The sequence below is a fragment of the Hemicordylus capensis genome, chromosome 2, assembly GCF_027244095.1.
Source record: "Hemicordylus capensis ecotype Gifberg chromosome 2, rHemCap1.1.pri, whole genome shotgun sequence".
Lineage (NCBI taxonomy): Eukaryota > Metazoa > Chordata > Lepidosauria > Squamata > Cordylidae > Hemicordylus > Hemicordylus capensis.
In genome coordinates this window covers 39,247,356-39,266,393 of record NC_069658.1, presented here as the reverse complement: position 1 = coordinate 39,266,393, position 19,038 = coordinate 39,247,356, and the positions used below count along the sequence as shown (strand labels likewise).

At 44.4% G+C, this 19,038-nt stretch overlaps 1 protein-coding gene across 1 annotated transcript in view; it reads left to right on the top strand.

Moving 5' to 3' along the window:
- Positions 1–10,416, top strand: part of DEPDC1B (DEP domain containing 1B) — a 48,849-nt gene extending 38,433 nt beyond the window's left edge. The window contains exons 9-11 of the mRNA XM_053301319.1: positions 92–268; positions 5,134–5,319; positions 7,246–10,416. Coding sequence (XP_053157294.1) covers positions 92–268; positions 5,134–5,319; positions 7,246–7,407 — 525 coding nt within the window. The 3' untranslated portion in view covers positions 7,408–10,416. The remainder of the gene's footprint in view (positions 1–91; positions 269–5,133; positions 5,320–7,245) is intronic.
- Positions 10,417–19,038: the final 8,622 nt, after the last annotated feature.

The window sequence follows — 19,038 nt, the reverse complement described above, 5'->3', positions numbered from 1 at the left end:
AGCATTAGCAAACTAACAAGGAAGTACTGTATATAATGTAATGTTGGCATATGTTACCATAATTTTTTCTGATCTATTTCATCTGTTTCAGATGGTTCAAGCTTTTTCTCGCTGTATTCTTTGTTCCAAGGATGAAGTGGACTTAAATGAGCTACTAGCTACTAAACTAGTGTCATTCTTGATGGACAACTATCAAGAGATCTTAAATATTCCTTCTGCTTTGAGAGCTGCAGTAGAGGATCGCATAGCTCATCTCCAAAGGGTCCAGGTGGGGCTGTAGGATAAAAGTGTTGTTCATGATACAACATCTTTGTGGTGGTCCAGTATCCTCCACAACGTGGGCCTTTGCAATAGTCATAATAGTCCCTGTGGAAGGATTCACAAGCTCATCAAAGTGCTCTGAAGCTCTGCCTTTCACATGTGGAGTGTGCTCCGTATCTTTGGCGCCAGAGTGCTCTGAGTCTCAGTTCCTTTCTGACATCCATTGCATGTGCTTCCCTCGGGATTCGCTCCTCAGTCATCCTTGGCTCCTGGAAAACAAAAGTTTATATGTTTGCTTACTTGGTTTTATTGAACTTTGGGTAGTTTTTGAGTACTCTTTGCATCTCAGTTTTATCTGCCTTTCTTGGTCTAATGGACTCTAGAAAAACTTTCAAGCAGTGTTCCTTCTGTGACAGGACATTGCCCTCCTCCAATAGGCATGACCTTTGACTCCTTTACCTCAGAGAGGACTACAACATTCACGCCAGCAAGATTTGCTTATGCTTTTCTAAGCAAACTAGGAGGAGCAGGGAGTTATGCTTGAGGGCTGCATTATATGAAACTGTTTTATGCCCTTCAACCCCAATGCCATCGACGTCATTGACCTCAGCATTGTTGAAGCAGAGCTTAGCTTCTAAGTCTCCCCTGGAGGAGGCTGAGCATGGTGCTTTCAAAAAACCTTGGGATCTCCCAAAGGAGACCTATTATAAGCATCACAAGAATCACAAAAACAGAGAAGGCAATTCCTCGCCACAACCAAAATACTGCAAAACTTCAGTGACGTTGACATCATCAACATCGACATGGCCCTATCCACCCCCAGCACAGTACCTCCAGTGACTGTTGCTGGTGTCTATCTTATATTTCTTTTTAGATTGTGAGCCCTTTGGGGACAGAATCCATCTTATTTATTTGTTATTTCTGTGTGTAAACCGCCCTGAGCCATTTTTAGAAGGGCGGTATAGAAATCAAATAAATAAATCAACAACTTTGCACAAGCCAACCATGGCTGCATCTTCAACACTGACCCGTCAGTCACCCTCTACACCGGCCCAGCTTCAAGCACCCTCTGGATCCTCCCTCAGTTTCACAGCCTCTGGCAGAACCGCCTGCTAGTCCAGTCCAACCTCCTACTCTACTTGAGCAGCCTACTATCCCCCCAACTCTTCTAGAAGTGCCTTCTGTGCCTGACAAACAAAATTCAGATGATGACTACACTTCCACTTCTGAATCGAATGATGACTCCATGCTAACAGAGAACCCATCAGACCCTTCTCCTGATGATAATGTATCAAACAACCTGATATCTCTTGAGGAGACAAAGTCTTATAATCTCTGTTACCATCTCGGGTAACAGAGATGGCCAAAGTGTTTGGCCTAGAACTTAAGTCACCTAGAACTTAAGTCACCATCCCAAGAAGTCAAGTATTGTGAAGGATACTGGGTGCAGGAGGAAAACTGCAAATTCCTTTTTAAACACCCTCCACCTAATTCAGTTGCAGTGGACTGTGCAATAGTTCCAGCCGAAAACACTCTTACCCAATTGACAAGGAAGGCAGGAAGCTGGACTCCATTGGTCGCAACAATTATGCCTCCTCTTTTCATTCTATGAAAATAGTGAATTATATGGCTTGCATGGCCAAGTACTATTACTCAGTGTAGAAGAGCTTCAGAGATGACATAAAAATGCTCCTGAAGCAATCCAGACAAGATTTAGAGAACTGCTTTCTAAATCAGCTGACATAATGCATCAAAGTCTTAAGTACTGTGAAACATCTTACAGCAACAGAGTCCCACACAGTAGCCCAGGGGCGTAACTACCATTAGGCAAGGGGAAGCAGCTGCCTGGGGGCCCCCACACCTCAAAGGGCCCCCCAGAGGCAAGTCACATGACTATATATTGTGAAGTGTGTGTGTGTGTGTGTGTGTGTGTGTATCAGCGAGGGGCCCATTTTAAAATTTTGTCTCTGGGCCCACTCCAGCCTTGTTAAGCCCCTGCAGTAGCCAATGCAATCTCCCTCCATTGGCATGCCTGGCTACATTCCTCCTCTCTCCAGCAGGATGTGCGGGGCAAAATAGAGGATCTCCCTTTTGATGGAGAAGGCTTATTCAGTGCCGAAGCCTACAAAACAATGTAGCATATGGGCGGGGGGGGGGGAATCCAAATTCACGGCTAGAACCTTTACTACTGCTTCTACCCCACAATCATATTCACAAAGGTTTAGGAAGTATGGCGAACCTAAATTCCAATACAACTGATCAGAGCACAAGGAATATTGCAAACCATTCCAACACTCTCAAAGGTGATCTATCCCACAAAAACAGACATAACACCCGAAAACGAGGACCAATCTAAATGGAGCCTTTGACTTCCCAGTCAGTCACCTTGGCCTTTGGAAATTCAGTTCTGCCTGTCCGGCTCGCCCCTTTCCTAGCACCTTGGCGTCATATCACATTTGATGCCTTCGTGTTAAGTATCCTCGCCACTGGTTGCACACCCTTCCCTCCCACTTCTGGAAATAGAAAACACCCCTGCAACCCCTACTCTACTAGCGGAGGTAAGGTAAAGTGTGCCGCCGAGTCGGTGTCGACTCCTGGCGACCACAGAGCCTTGTGGTTGTTTTTGGTAGAATACAGGAGGGGTTTACCGTTGCCATCTCCTGTGCAGCACAACATGATGCCTTTCAGCATCTTCCTGTCTTGCTGCTGCCCTCTATAGGTGTTTGCCATAGTCTGGGAAACATAGTCTGGTAGTTCCCATAGTCATAGTTCCCATAGTCTGGGAAACATACCAGTGGAGATTTGAAACCGGCAACCTTTGGCTTGCTAGTCAAGTCATTTCCTCGCTGTGCCATTAGGTGGCTACTAGCGGAGGTACAATAGCTCTTATCCAAAGGAACTATACAACCTTATATGGGAGCTCACTAATCGCCCATGTTGTGAAGGATACTGGACTGGACCACCACAAAGATAAAACAGGTCGCTTATCTGTAATTTTTGATCTTTTGGTGGTCTGGTATCATTCACAACATCCACCCAACCTCCCCACCTGACAGATGTACTTACCTAGTTACCTGCTTCGTGACAGAAGAACTCCAGTTGACACAGTGGCCATTCAGGAACTGAGAGATAGAGTGCTCTGGTGCCAAAGATACTGAGCGTGTTCCATGCATGAAGGGCGGAGCTTCTGAGTGCTTTGTGGAGCTTGTGAATCCTTCCACAGGAACTATTGCACAGTCACAAAAGCCCACATTGTAAATGATACTCGACCACCAAAAGATCACAGGTAAGCAACTTTTACCACCTTCTTAAAACTAAATAAATTATTCATGAACAAAAAGTCAATGAACAAGTAGCTTGACATTGCTCTTACAGAATTGTTCTTAAGTATTTTCTTGCCAGACATTATTTCTATCTGTGTTGCTGCTAGACTTCTTTAAGAGGTTCTCCTGGAAGCTTGAGGGTGTGGCTGTTTTAAGAATAGATTTTTCTGTATGATTTTCAGTTGTGCTTTCTACAAATCAGTGGGTCCCGCTGCAGCGAGGAGGGCGTGGCGGGCAGCTTCAGTGATGAAGCGGCTGCAGAAACCATGAACCGCGGCCGGGGAGTGGGTGGGAAAGTGGCCTGGGGGGGAGAAGGGGCCTGGCAGGGAGTGTGGGGGAAGAAGTGGGCGGGCATCGGGGAACAGAGACTGGGGTAAAAGCTGGGGGCGGGAGCGCTTGGGGGGAAGGGGAGTGTACTACTGCACAGATGCTCTGTGGATGATCACCTAGTCTTTATTTATTATTTCGACATTTATATCCCAGTTTTCAACAATGTTCCCTATGTGGTTTACAATAATCATTCTAAAGACTAACATTAATGATTCAACATCAACACATCACAAAAGAGAATAAAACCCTCAGCTGAGGTTAGAAACAAGTAACAGGAGGAGGAAAGGCAGAGACAGAGGCAGGTACTCTTTGGGAAAGGAAATCATTTCCCAAAGGTAGCAGGTGGGCAGGGCAAGGCAAGGAAAGACAGCAGATAACTGTGACACTTGAAGAAGGGCTTTGTCTCTGGATCTCATCTCAAAATGTTTATTAGCCATGGAAAAATGCTTGCGTGGATTGTTTTATGCTGGAATGCAAAATCTGCGTTTCTTCTCTGCATACCTCCCATGTGGGGTGGAGAGCCAGTCTTGTGATTGTAAGCATAAATTGTCCCTTTTGCTCAACAGGGTTTGCTTTGATTTGCATTTGAATGGATGACTACATGTGAGCCTTGTCTGCTGTAAGATATTCCCCTTAGGGCAGGGGTAGGCAACCTTGGCTCTCCAGCTGTTGCTGAACTACAACTCAGCCACAGGCTGAGGAAGATGGGAGTTGTAGTTCAGCAACAGCTGGAGAGCCAAGGTTGCCTACCCCTGCCTTAGGGGATGGGACCGTAGCTCAGTGGTAGAGCATCTGCTTGCATGTCCCAGGTTCAGTCCCTGGCATCTCCAGGTAGGGCTGGGAGGTACTCTTGCCTGAAACCTTGGAGAGCCACCTGCCAGTCGGTACAGATGATACTGAGCTAAATGGAGCAATGGTCTGATGATATAAGGCAGCTTCCTATGTGCTTGAAGGACTGGACTGGACCACCTTGTGTGCCGTCAAGTTGATTTTGATTCCTGGCGCTCACAGAACCCTGTGGTTTTCTTTTGGTAGAATACAGGAGGGGTTTACCTTTGCCTCCTCCCGTGCAGTATGAGATGATGCCTTTCAGCATCTTCCTATATCTCTGATGCCCGATATAGTACCAGCGGGGATTCAAACCGGCAATCTTCTGCTCGTTAGTCAACATTTCCCCGCTGTGCCACTTAAGGTGATTACTCCTATGTGCTTAATGCAGATAAAATATCCTGGAGCTGATACTGATACAACTCTGCCGGCTCCATCATTCTGTCACCAAATCAGCACTGATGAATTTGAACATCAAAGAACCAACAGCTGTCAAGAACCACTGGTGGGTTTATTGGAAGAAATAATAACGGATACAAAAACCTCCATCAAAGAAAAGAAGAAGAAGTTGAAACGGGTAAAGGAAATTGTAAAGCTTCCTCTTGAAAGTTGTCTCTACAACCTGTATATTTTTGAAACAGATTGTTTGTCATGTCCTCATCGCCTGATGTATCTAGATACATACCTGCCATGGGATAATAGTCTTCTGATCATATTTGCTTTTTCTATTCTCTCCCCCGCCTCTCTCTCTCTCTCTCTCTCTCTCTCTCTCTCCCCCCTTTAAGTGTACTTTTGCATATCTTTGTGGCTCTTGATGCTGCAGACTCATCAAAGGTTGTCATGGGACTAAACATTTGTAAATATTTGTAGCACTGGGGTGTGTTAAGCTGTGACTGGGAGATTAAACTTACTACATGTGTAAATATTTCCGTATGTGAAAGTACCACACCAAAAGCATGAAGTCTGTGAAAGAAAACATTGTCATGGACACTCTTGCTGCAAAAGGCCTGGGCAACTGAAAACAAAAAGTATTTGGCACCTAAAAGGAAACAAACGAAGTGTCAAATGTAGACCAAGCTCTCTCTAAGTCATGTGTATCAGCTCAGCCTTATCCTGTCTAGGAAATCAGATCCCAATGGAAGCTTCCCTCATTCCCCAGCTTCTCAAGCAGAATTGGAAATGAGTCAGTATAGTCCCCTTATATATCAGTAGCAGCAGCAATGTAGCCCAGAGGCTTCTGGTATTTTTCTTTCATAAATCGTTACTGGATCCAAGTATAATAGCTATTTTATGGGCTTCTGGTTTACAAGAGTATGGAGCTCCCAAATAAAAGTATTGAGAACCACAGGTATAAGCTATTTTTATTATAAAGTAGGGGCTCTATACCCATAAAAGTGTAACTGGCTAGCACAAATGCTATGCCAGTTCTCTTTCTTTCTTTCTTTCTTTCTTTCTTTCTTTCTTTCTTTCTTTCTTTCTTTTCTTTCATAACCCTAAAAAACCCCAAACGATTGTCTTTCATGACTTAGATCCAGATGTGTGTTTTTCATTGCTGCTTGAGGAAAGTGAAAATGTGGGAAGCCTTTGGACTGGTGCAGTAGTCTTTCCATGGCTGCATTCACAAAATCACAACAATCCTGGTTAAAGAGTTAACCAGGATCAGCGCTGAACCTTGCGGAGCTGATTGTGAGAACCCAGAATTTCCAGGTAATCCTGGTCAAACTGCTGTGGTTAACCCGCATATAACCAGGATAGATAACTAGGATCTGAAATCATCTGTCTGAAGATATCTATCCTGGTTAAATGTGGGTTAACTACAGCAGTTTGACCAGGATTGCTCAGAAATTCTGGGTTCTCACAATCAGCTCCACAAGGCTCAGTGATCCTGGTAAACTCTTTAACCAAGATCACCATGATAATGTGAACAAAGCCTATATTTAGAAACAAAATCAAGTAGCATGGTGAATTTAAGTGTGTTGTATTGCTAGAGATACAGACACTAAAAACAGCTTACCGTATATACTCGAGTATAAGCCGAATTTTTCAGCACCCAAAATGTGCTGAAAAAATCAGCCTCAGCTTATACTCGAGTCATCTATCTGCCCGTGCTAAAATGTCCCCCTGTAATAAAGTACATACTAGTCACAATATACCCCACTGATGTCTCAATTAATGTAATTTTATTGGCATTTATTTTGATTATTGAAACTCACCAGTAGCTGCTGCATTTCCCACCCTAGGCTTATACTCGAGTCAATCAGTTTTTTGGTTTCTTAGGTAAAATTAGGTACCTCGGCTTATATTCGGATAGGCTTATACTCGAGTATATATGGTAAGTACTTAAAAGTTAATTAAGCTGCTCTGCTGAAACGTTTGGCAAAACAAAAGATTAATGAAATAAAAAGCACAATTTTTAAAATTGTAGTCAGAGGCTGTTCTGTTTGAATGATTTTAAATAGCCAGAAGACATCAGTTTACAAATTCCAATGCATTTCTTTTCTAGTTCCAGAAATCTTATCCTGATGTCTACAAGAAGCGATTTCCTACTTCTGAAAGTGAAGCAGTTTTGTTTCCAGAAAAGAGTAAACAGAAACCAACACTGTTGGCGTGGGCATTGAAAAGGCCTTTCCAACCATTTCAAAGAACAAGAAGTTTTCGGATGTAAGGCTATGAATGAACCACATCTTGATAATGATCAAATTTGTACAACAGGAATAGCTGGAAATCCTGAAATTACTGAAATGTCTTTAAACGGGGAAGAGAATTGGGGCAGCAAACTGCTATGCTGAGCCATTGTCAGTATTTTATTTTTTTTAATCTATTGTCTTTTTTTAAAAACCCCCACACAAAGTCAAGGTTGGCTAACGGCATGTAATAACTACTGCTTTGATTGTCATTTTATGAGTTGGAAAAGTGTTAGCCTTAAGAGAAGGGTAAACTGTGTATGCTAAGCACTGTTGAACTTCTGAAGGGTGTATAAATACTTGAATGAACTTGAAACACTGGATCTTGTTCTGCCTGGCTCTCTGTAGATCAGATAGCCAGCTAAATGTTGTACAACTGATTTCAACAAGGGGCAGAAAGCTTCTCTTCTCAGTTACGTGCCTGAGACTGAACATTGGCCGACATCCAGAGCAGCATAATGCATGGAGGAGAAAGTTGCGCTAGCGCCAAGCTGTTGCTCTAGTTCAGTGATCTTTACTATTTTTCAAGCTGGGGCCACATTGAAAAACCCTTCAGTAGGATATCCATTTCCCACCATACTGCCCTCCCAGGCAGTGCTGTGCTTTCTCCAAGGCCAGTGGGGCTCCTTTAAAGAAAGTGTCTATTGAGCCTCCATACCATCTTGGAAGGCATGCGTGGAGTATTGGGGAGTGTAGTCCTCCACATCCTTTCCCCATAGAATTGTATGAGAGAAGCGTTGAGAAGAACTACCCTTCCTAGTGCTCTGTGCGCTCCTTCCAGGATGGTGCTGGGCCTCAACAGGGCTCCTTTTGTCTTAGGAGCCTCACTGGCACTCAGCAAGGCACAGCACTGCTTGTACAGGCCTAATATACAATTCATCAGAGAGCTGCACTGGGGTGTGCACGGAACTGGCTGGCCCGGTTAGAATCTGGACCGGGCCAGTTCGGTCCGGCACCCCCGCAAACCCCCATCCTGATTTAGTTCGGTTCGGGGGGCGGGGGTCATGATTTTTATTTTTGTAAATCTTTTTTTAAAAAAAAACTTACCCTCTCCAAGGGACTTGCACTAGGTGATGGTAGGTCCGCGGGGTTTCCCCCTTCCCCCCGCCAGTCTCCTTGCCTCCCCAACAGGCCTGTTTGGCTAGCCGTCCCCCTCTGGCATGGCAGCCATTCTGGCGGCCGCTGTGCCTGTGCGATCAGCCTCTGCATGGCAGGCCATTTTGGAGGCCGGTTGTGCAGGCGCTGCGGCCTCCAAAATGGCCACCACGCCGGAGGGGGAAGGCCGACCAAACGGTTTGGGAAGCAAAGAGGCCAATGGGGGGAAGGGGAACCCCTGCAGACCCACAACCACCACCTAGAGCAAATCCCCCGGAGAGGGTAAGTTCTAAAAAAAATTTTTTTTTAAATTTACAACATACTAAAAAAATAAATAAATCTGCAAACAGCCGGGGGGCAATTCAGTCCAGGGTCGGACCGAACAGGGGATGGTTCAGTTCAACCATGAACAGTCAAACTGAACAGGTTCAGCATTGAACACATTAGACGTCGAACCTGTTTGTACATCACTAAGCTGCACTCACAGTTGTTGGGAGCTGCCATTGGCTCCCAGGCCTCGCAAAGAAGAATGCTGCTCTAGCTGGTTGCACTAAGTCTGGACATTGCCTTCCAGACTAGTTCTGCACAACTACAAGACTGCTTGCTGTTGTATAACAGTTGTGCATCTGCAGCATGCCTCGTTTGGGAACATTTGCACAATAGTGCTATGGCACAATTCTGCAAATCTCAATTTTTAGCGCAACAAAGCCACATTCTTGCCCTAGCTCAACTGTGCTCATTCCGCATGCAGTTCATTCCTCTGGATGTCAGCCACTCATTTCAGAAAGGGACTTTGAAATGCACATGTTCAGCCTGTGGTCTTGAGTATATATTGCCACACCACTTGTGGAGATATATTTTGGTTTGTGGGGTAGATAGAAAAAATGTATTCTGGTGTTTCCTGTCTTGCATACTTGCATGCGTGTGTGTATGAATTGTTTGTCACAGCCTGGAGTGTGTGCCTGGATTGCTTTATCTGTTGAGAGCTGTGCATTATCTCTTGTGCATGTAGGCTTCTGTAGATATTGTTTGGGGTGGGGAGGGGAGTAAGAAGATCGCCCACTTGGAGCTATTCTGTTGCAGGTGCTTTCGGTATTTGCCTTCTGCAGCGGAGTGTAACAGAGCAGAAATTTTGGCTTGTTATTGAACAAAGTTACTAAGGTTTATTACTTAACTATTACCAGATTATAAACAACAGTTGTACTCTGAGTGAAAGATCATCCTAACAGAAAAATAATAGTTTCAAGCATCCCGTAAGAAATACAAACTGACCAATCAGTCTACAGCACTGATAATTGACACGAACATTATAAACACTTGCACAAGCATGCAGATATGCATATAATACATCAGAGGCAAGAACAAAGACCATGTAGATACATGCACATAAATCCCAAAACCTTCCAGTCCTGCATTTGCTGCAGAGAACCCAAGGCTACAATATAATCTGATTGTGATGCTGCTGATTCTGCCTCTTTTCCACCTCCCTTTTGTCCCCACTAGAATATCTGTTGTTATTGATACTGCCGGGAGAACATGACTGAGTGATAGGCTCAGGTTCCTTAGTGCCCCTGACACTACTGATGCCAAGAAATGCAATTACTGTACTATTGTAACTACTTTATCCTGCCCTTTCTCCAAGGAAGTCAGGGCAGGGTTCATACCACTACAGAAACTTGCATTGTGGGTGTTTAAGCTGCATGTGATGGGTCTTTCCCCCCTTATAAAAGTAGAGGTACTGTATATAGGATGCAATCATAATGAAAGGTGAGGCACAAGATTTGGGCAATGTGACTGCTGTGCAGAATAGATTTTGGACTGTAAATGTATGTTTTGCACGTACCCAAATTGCCATGTCTAAAACATTTCAGGCAATAAATCTTTCATGGTTTTCAGGTCTTTGTTTCAGAACCATTTTTCCGTCGCTAACAGGTATGTAATGGATAATAATGAGGGGGAATGTCCTGTTGAACCCCTTTTGCTGTAGTTGGCCTGCCTAGGCAGAATGTCAATATGTCACTTCTAGACTGTAACCCGGCAGGCAGGTACTGTGTTGGTTTGTAAAGCCTTGTACAACATCTCAAAAACTTTAGGTGCAATATAATAATAGTAAGTTGACTTTTCTGCGTTTCTCATGCACTGCTTGGCCTTGCTAAAACTAATCACAGGAAAACAGGGCTGGTTTGGTCTCTAAAATCATCTGGTGGCGAAAGGCAATCTCTGAGCAGCCCCTCTTCTGCCGGCTTTCTTTATCTTGTTTGTTTCCAGGTGTCCTCAGTACTATCCGGGCATCTTTGGAGAGCTGGTGCTAAATGATGACCCATTACGAAGTTCCATCAGTTGCTTAGTTATAATGCTGATTCATAAAGAACACGATGTAAGCAGAGACCGTCACATGGTCCAACCATCACATGGTTGCTGGCCAGCAAGTCTCATGTTTGGTAATTTCCCATGTAATACTAGCTTTCCTGCCCCTGAAAAAATGGAGATCTTTTGGTTCTGGACCTGCAGATTGAGGCTAGAAGGAATGATTTTTTAATCTCTATCTCAGTGACTCTAGGTATGTTATTTTGGCTTTATTTTGCATGATACTTCATGAAACAAAAAAAGGTCTTTCCAGCAGAGGTCAGTCTTGTGACAATCCACAGTAACAACTAAAGAAACCCATATCATCCTTATTGAAATTGATGGAAGCTGTACAGCACCACTGCTTAGCTGAGCGTGCTCTGAGCTGCTTATGTGCTATGTATTTAAAAAAGCACAATTGCGAATAAATATGCTTTGCCACTTTAGACAGTCACTCCTAATCATACTTTAGATTTGTGTTTGATGCTGTGTATTTATATTTGCCAGAAACAGTGCTGGGCTCCTAAAAGCTTCAACTTTCAAATGCATACTTCCTCATAAGGCAAACCAAGCAAATATTCAGCGGCTGATTGGATGGTAACCTTTCAGCTGCCTCTGGAGACTTGTAAAATTAGTTGCGCTGTGATTCTTCCCCCCCCCCTTTTAATAACGAATGGAAATTCATGAAGTCAAACTCCCAAACATTTAAATGTTTTTCAAAAATGCTTTTTCCTCTTTGCCCTCAAAGTGCAGCTTGATTCCAGCTTTTCAGAGGAAACTCAAGACCACACTCTTTATACAGACTTTTGGCCAGTGAGTGGCCCCCAGCTCTCTTTTTAACTTAGCTGGCCTGGCATTTTGTTTTGTTTTTATCAGCTTGTAAAAGTGAAGATTTATTATTGTTTTTACCTTGTTAACAACTGCCCTAGGGTCTTAGGATAAAGGGTGGTATGAAAATAATAATAATAAATAAATATGCATGCTTGCTCAGAAGTAAGCTTTATTAAGTTTAATAAGTCTTATTCCCAAGGGTTCCATTGCATATTTATTATTACATATTAATGCATAGGGTTGCAGCCTGTTTTCTTTCCAAAAAAAAAGTGATACTGCTTTTCACTGCTCAAGAGACTGTGCTTATGATGAAATACCCTAATTCATAGTTAGTGCACAGGTATTATCAATTCCAGGCATGCCTTGTAGGGAATGCGCTCTCTTCTAGAAGGTTCTTTTCAGCTGTCAGAGGAGGTATGCAACACTACATTATGTGTTGATGCTGACTATACAGATATTTCCTCTGCTTGTCTTATTAGCAGATATAGGCTCAACCTTATTGTCCTAACCCTCATGCGGTACAACTCATTAGGATAAGAAGCTTTTTTACCAAGTACCTGCATCATTATGAAAAAAAGGTCATCACTGAGCTGACAGCAATACATAACCAGCTATTTGCATCAGCATAATTGTCTCTCTGGACATTTTAAATAATGGAGATCAGTAAAGAATACGATGGCAGTAAGCAAAATATTCCACATGAAGGTCCATATTTACCCTGCCTTTAAAGCCACAGACCTTACAATCTAGCATTCAATAAAAGCAGAAAATATAAACAATACAGCCTGGATTAGGCTGCTTGTGTGGAGAGCCAGGATCCGTGCAGATCCGGTTGCTCCCACCCAGCCTAACCCCACTCCCAAGCGCTCCTTTAACTCAGCTGCTGGGATCATGTGTCTCCTCGGGCTCCGTGGAGCCCGAGGAGATAGAGATGGGCGCCTCGAGTGCCCATCTAATGGGGTAATCCCCCAAGGCATTGCAATCATTGCACAGTGCCTTGTGGGATATCTGGAGGCTGAGAAAACAAGTCCTGGCCTCTGTCGATCCACGCTGCTGGGAGCAGCATGGATAATGACCTGCACTGATCCCGGCAGCGCAGGTCATGTGGGCGTGCAGCTTGCGTGCCAAAGCAACTAACATTGATCATCTGGGGTAAGGTAGGTTGAACCCTGCCTTCCCCTACAACCCACCCAATCACCTGCCTGTGTGGTCATGTTAATAGCCCCAAGGTGTAAGGTTGCCAGCTCATAACCCAGATAACCTTGTATCTTTTTAACAGCCTCACACCTAGGAATGAGTGGATTTTCCCAATTCTGTTCCTTCATTGGTGCAACACCAGTGTAGCACCAGTGTTTCTGAAGAGTATTCTGCACCACTGCTTATGCCAAGGGAGGAGCACTGACCTCCCCTTCCCATGGAAGCACTCTGGGCCACCTGAAAATGTCCCCACAGGCTGCACAACCTTCAGGGATATATATTTTGGGTGGCACAGGGCATTCCTGGGGGAAGGGAGGTGGTCAAAATTTCCTCACCCTTCTGCATAAGTGGTGGAGATGTGTGAGCTGAACTCTTCCGAAATAATGGTGCTGCAGTAGTCCAGATGTCAACCATGATGCCCCCAGTTTCACTCCTTCTGGATTCCAGTGCACTTAGCGATCTATCATCCTGCCTTTAAAGCCACAGGCCTCACAGTCTGGCTTACAATAAATGCAGATAATATAAACAATACAGCAGATAATAGTGCTATACAACCAGCATTAGAACATTAGCTCACGTATGGCACAAGAACACGCCAACCTAGTAATGGTGTGTTTCTGCAATTTGCAATTGGAAATAATGGGCTTACTCATGTGCAGCACAATCTCTGCAAATTTTGCATTTGTGCAACTTACTCTAATTGTGCAAATGCAACATTACTAGGCTGACTTACTCTTTGCAGTACAGTATATGAATTTGTCCTCTCACACAGATGTAGCCATGCATCCTTGGCCCTGCTCTGGCTGCTTCCCTACTTGTGCTTTTAGAAAATGTTGGAATACTGTCTGTCTGAAACACAGAGACCCTTAAGTACAAGGAACTGTTCAAAGCCAGTCAATTCCTAATAAATAATGCATTCACTCAAAACTCCAAATGTCCTTGCTTATGAATGAGCAAGGACATCCTTCATCATTCAAAATGTCCTCTGCATCTGTTTTGCTGACAGTTTGCTTCTAGTAATCACAAATAAGCATTAAAATGGAAGAGTAGGCACTGACAACTGTTAAATAATGGTTTGAGTCTTGGGAAAGTTTAGTTTAGGATAAGATTTCAAATCAAATTAAAGAGACAAGTAATCTTTTTTATGCTGATGATTTTCCTCGAAACATGGTTATTGTTTCTTTCTTATGTTGATTCTGCAAAACGTTACATAAGAGACCATTAGGATTCAGTTCAGTATTTATTTTATGAAGTGAAAATGTGAAGTTGTAACTGAAAATCGTCTGCTTGGAGAAAAATTGATTGCTTTTTAATTTTTGTTTGTAAAATGAATATTCTTTAGTAAAATGCATTTTAAAAAATAAGTCACCCCACTGAGCTCAATTCTATCTATGCCATGGAGACAAACCCTGCAAAATTGTGCAACAGTTTATTTTAGGATTGTAATAACTAAATGAAAACACTGAAAGGTCAAATGAATAGAGCTTTCTTTTTTCAAACAACTTGGCAGAACATTTATCTTAAAATGGGGGAGGCAACACCTATACCGTATGTGTAGAGGAGATATTCTGATTTTATTTTATTTCACTTGTTGCTGCATTAATCTCCAGATTATAATGGCAAGATTTTTATTATTCTTTTTTCTTTTACTGTTATAGGCCACTTAAGAGTCTTTTTGCACTAAAACTGGACACAAATAATTAAAATCATAATGTGGCCGGAACCCAAAGAGATCTGTACGCATGCTCAAGATCCACTTTTTCAAGGAGAGTAGCACTTGCTGGAGTTCTCCTTCTAGTGATAGCTTTGGAGGCTGCTGTCAGAATCCCCGCTGGATTTAGTGATGTGCATGGAACCACAGAGGTGCAGTTCAATGCCAGTAGGGGTGCCTTACGATGGGTGCACGCGCAGGCAATACTTCTGGCCAAGAACGGGGGAAGGGGCGGCAGGGAGGTATGCTGCCGCACCATGGAGTTCGCTAAAAATGGAGCGCCAGCGAGGGAAAAGCGGCGGAAGGGGTAAATGCACCTTCCCCCACCCTTAAAGAGGCACCTCCCCCCCCAGCGTTGAACCTTCGAGCAGGCACCACCTTCGAACTGGTTCGGAGGCCTTTAGAATGGCCTCCGGACCGCTTCATGCACATCCCTACCTGAATTCCAACCAGAAGAAGACACTCTCTGAAGGGAACACATCCCAGTCAAGACCAGGGCTTTGATGAAAGCCCCTTGATCCAATGGACCCTGAGAAACTAGATTTTGTTGCCCCTTCTGTAGTCAACCTCTGTGGAGGAGCCCTACAGCTATGGGGACCTGGTGTCCCCTTTGGGGCTCCTCTTCTGACCCTAGACCCCCCCCTCAATAGCCCCAAGAGCAGATGCCATGCCAGGGCTGAACTCCAGCACCAGAGGTGTTCACCTAGTGACTTGAGGCCTCCCTACAATCTGACTACAATCTGGCTTCTGCTTTGGACTGGAGCCAGCTTAAGCTCAAGCAAGGAGTGGGGTAGGCTCCTGACTGCGAGTCCAACAGCTTTTTCATTGAGCTCCTGATTCCCGCTGCCTTGCCCTGCTGGACCTGTGGAGAGCTGCTCTGGAGGGTCTCCTGATATTTTTAGAGTGGCTTTTGGAGAAGAGGGTGTGAGGGTGAAGGGAGGAAGGTTTTGAACATTTTATTGGACAGGGTCCAGACTAATGTCTTTGCTTACATTTCCATCATTTCTTTTGCTCCAGAAGAACCCCCAAAGTAGTTTATGTACATAATAAAAGGCCTCTTACATGCGGGCTGCCTCTACCTTCACATACAGAAGGTATTCTTCTGAGGTCACATATCTTTCCACCAAGACCCAAGTTCCCATTAGGTTACTGTGGCTGCTCTCATCAACTTCTATCCCATCGTGATCTCTGACTTCTGGCAACTGGGGGACCATTACCTAGCTGTGCACTTCTTATTCCCTCCCATCCAGAATTGCAGGACTTTTTCACTATCCCAAGGGCAGAAAGGGAGGAACCCAAGTACAGCGGCCGTCCCTTAGGTGAGGTGCTGAGCGATGGTAAAACCTCTTCATACAAGTAATGAAAGAAAAATGAGGGCAACAAATGTATAAAAGCAACATAAAACAGTAGCAGCAGAAAGAGAGATGAGTCCAATTACAACATTATATAAGAAATCTGCCTCTAAAGGGCCTGATCGAATAAAAAGAACTTCACAGGGAGTCAAAAGAATATCAGCATTCCTGAGTCCAAACCTCAGAACTGCAAAGGCTCTACCTGCCTCAACATAGCAACATAGGAAACTGCCATATATTGAGTCAGAAAATTGGTTGGTCTAGCTCAGTATTGTCTTCACAGACTGGCAATGGCTTCTCCAAGGTTACAGGCAGGAATGTCTCTCAGCCCTATCTTGGAGAAGCCAGGGAGGGAACTTGGAACCTTGATGCTCTTCCCAGAGCGGCTTCATCCCCTGAGGGGAATATCTTGCAGAGCTCACACATCAAGTCTCCCATTTATATGCAACCAGGGCAGACCCTGCTTAGCTACTGGGACAAGTCATGCTTGCTACCACAAGACCAGCTCTCCTCAATGAAGGCAGGAGTACCTGATATAGAAGGAGTTTCGAAACCCGGCAGGTTCATATGCCCATCTATTCTTCTTCAGGAACCTTGCTCCCAAGCTGCTTGGTTCTGTCATTGTTATCGACCCATAATCTTTATTATGATCCTAGATTAGCACAGTCATTGATATCATACCTTTCTTCTACCCTTAAACTCAAGGAGGCTCTCCACACGAGCAGTGTGGAGAGCCTAACTGGGCTTTGTGGGGAGAGCAGTCTTAGCCTGCTCTCCCTGCAGATGAGCCGGGAGCCAACCCTGGGCAGCTGAATCGGCTGCCCACACAATTACTGGCTCTGTCATGGAGCCGGTAGGGGCGGTGGAGATTGGGGGCTTCCGGGCTTCCGGAAGTCCCAGGATGCCACACATGAGTGTGTGGGGCATCCTGGGGAGATCCCTCAGGCTAGGAGGCTTCTTTTAGCCTTCCGGTGGGGGGTCTCCTCGTGAGTCACCACGGCACGGAGCCGAGCTGCTGCAACTCACAATCAGGTAAACGGGGTTCGCAGAACACGCACTCCACTAACCTTGTCTAAGGGGGGGGGGTATTCTTGGAGGTTTGCTGCCAGGAGCCGCACAGCTCCCATTGCAGCAAACGACCAGGAGAAATCAGGCTAGGTTCCCTTAGCCCGATTTCTCCTGGTCATGGGCATAGCTTCATTGTGTAAGTGGGATTCCCAAGTGGTCTCCCACCCAGGCATTGGCCAGGCCCAGACCTATTATTTCAGTTGGGGAGACAGTGAAGCAAATGCTGTAACCCTACACACACTTCCCTGGGATTAAACCCCACTGAATACAGTGAAACATACTTCTAAGCAAATGTGCATAGGCTCAGGCTCCATAATTCTTTCACTGAGATTAATAAAACTTCATTTTAACTGGATCAGCCACCTAATGGTGCAGCGGGGAAGCAACCTGCCTAGAGAGCAGGAGGCTGTTGGTTTAAATCCCTGCTGGTGTGTTTCCCAGAATTGGGAAACTCCTATATCAGGCAGCAGCAATATAGAAAGGTGCTGATCCCTTTCATCATCTCACACTGCGCAGGAGAAGGCAATGATAAACCACTCCTGAATTCTACCAAGAAAAGCACATGGTTTTGTCATTGCCAGGAGTTAACACTGACTTGATGGCACAACCTTTCCTTTCCTTTTTTCCTTAACTGGATCACATTCTTAGTCTTTTGACCAATGTGTCCAAACTCCCTCAAGCATCACTTGTCACAGTCTGTTCTCAGGAAACACCTCCAGTTTGGGATCTTCATGTTCCTTTGGTTCCAGTCTGTAGACAGTTCTGGGAACATAAGGCACCTGCATTAAATTGCCCTAATTGGCACAACTATCCTGCATGATTCCAGTAAAGAAAAGTACTAAAATATGGGCAGGCAGACATACTAAACTGCTACTTCTCTTACACAGAAGGTATCTTTCAAAAGCAAGTGTTTTCTTGGCGGGGCGCGGTGGGGGAGGTAAGTAGCTATATCCTATCAGATACCTATTCTGCTATAAAAGGCTTGCATTGCTGTTATTAAGATCAGGTTATGTAAAGATTGTGTGTTCTGTTCATCAAATATGGAACATTGATCAATGTTTTAATGTGGTGTGCTAAACTTCAGCAAGCCATGGGTCAATTTGGGGACAAAAATTGTATCCTATTCTGCCACAGAGATTTGGCCAGTCTTTTGTATTGTGACAGAGGTGCATTTTGAGGTTTAAGTCCATCTGTGACTGTCCCTGTTTTTCAAGAGGGGCCATTTGGGCAACAAACCTTCACTGTGATGGCCATTTCCCAGGTGTGGTGCTTTTCCCAGCACCAGGGCGGCCCCTTAAGAGATATGAGTCCCATTGCCATCTTGAAAGATGTGCACAGAGCTCTGGGAGATGTAGTCCTTCCCAGCACATTTCCCATAGAGCTCTGTGGGGAAAGCATTGGAAAGGACTACACTTCCCTGTATTGTATGCATGTCTTCAAAGATGGTAAGGGGGCTCGATTGCCCTTAAAGGAGCCCCACCAGCACTGGGAAAAGTGCTTAGAATCAGTGGAAACTGTTACTGGGTCCAAGGCCTCACCATGAAGAATGCTGGTGTAAGTACATTGATTTCTTGCCAGGGTTCAAAAGAATTTGCTAGGTTAGTACCCATTTCTGAAGTATGGCTGGTGCTTGATGAGCTGACTTTTATATGAAGGGGGAACAATTTTAAACTATTAGTTCCAACTCAAGGGCCTTCTACACATTCTGCAGTTCACATGAAGATTTTATGTGGAGTTTGGGTGAGGCCAGGAGAGCAACGTGGACTTTGGGAAATGAGAACGTGGAAAAGTTAAACAGTTCTGCTCTTTGAGTATTGTTTGCATGTTTCCCCCCCTTTCTGTTATGCATCCTCTCAAATGCCACTGATCCTAAATGATTTCCATTGTGAAGCTTGTTGTATTTGGCAAACTGAAGACACTTGGCAAATTAAGCCTCTTGAAATCTGTACAACTGGTTTTGCTCGCTACTTCTGTGTTGATGAAACGCAGTTCTTCTATGCACTTCAGGCCTG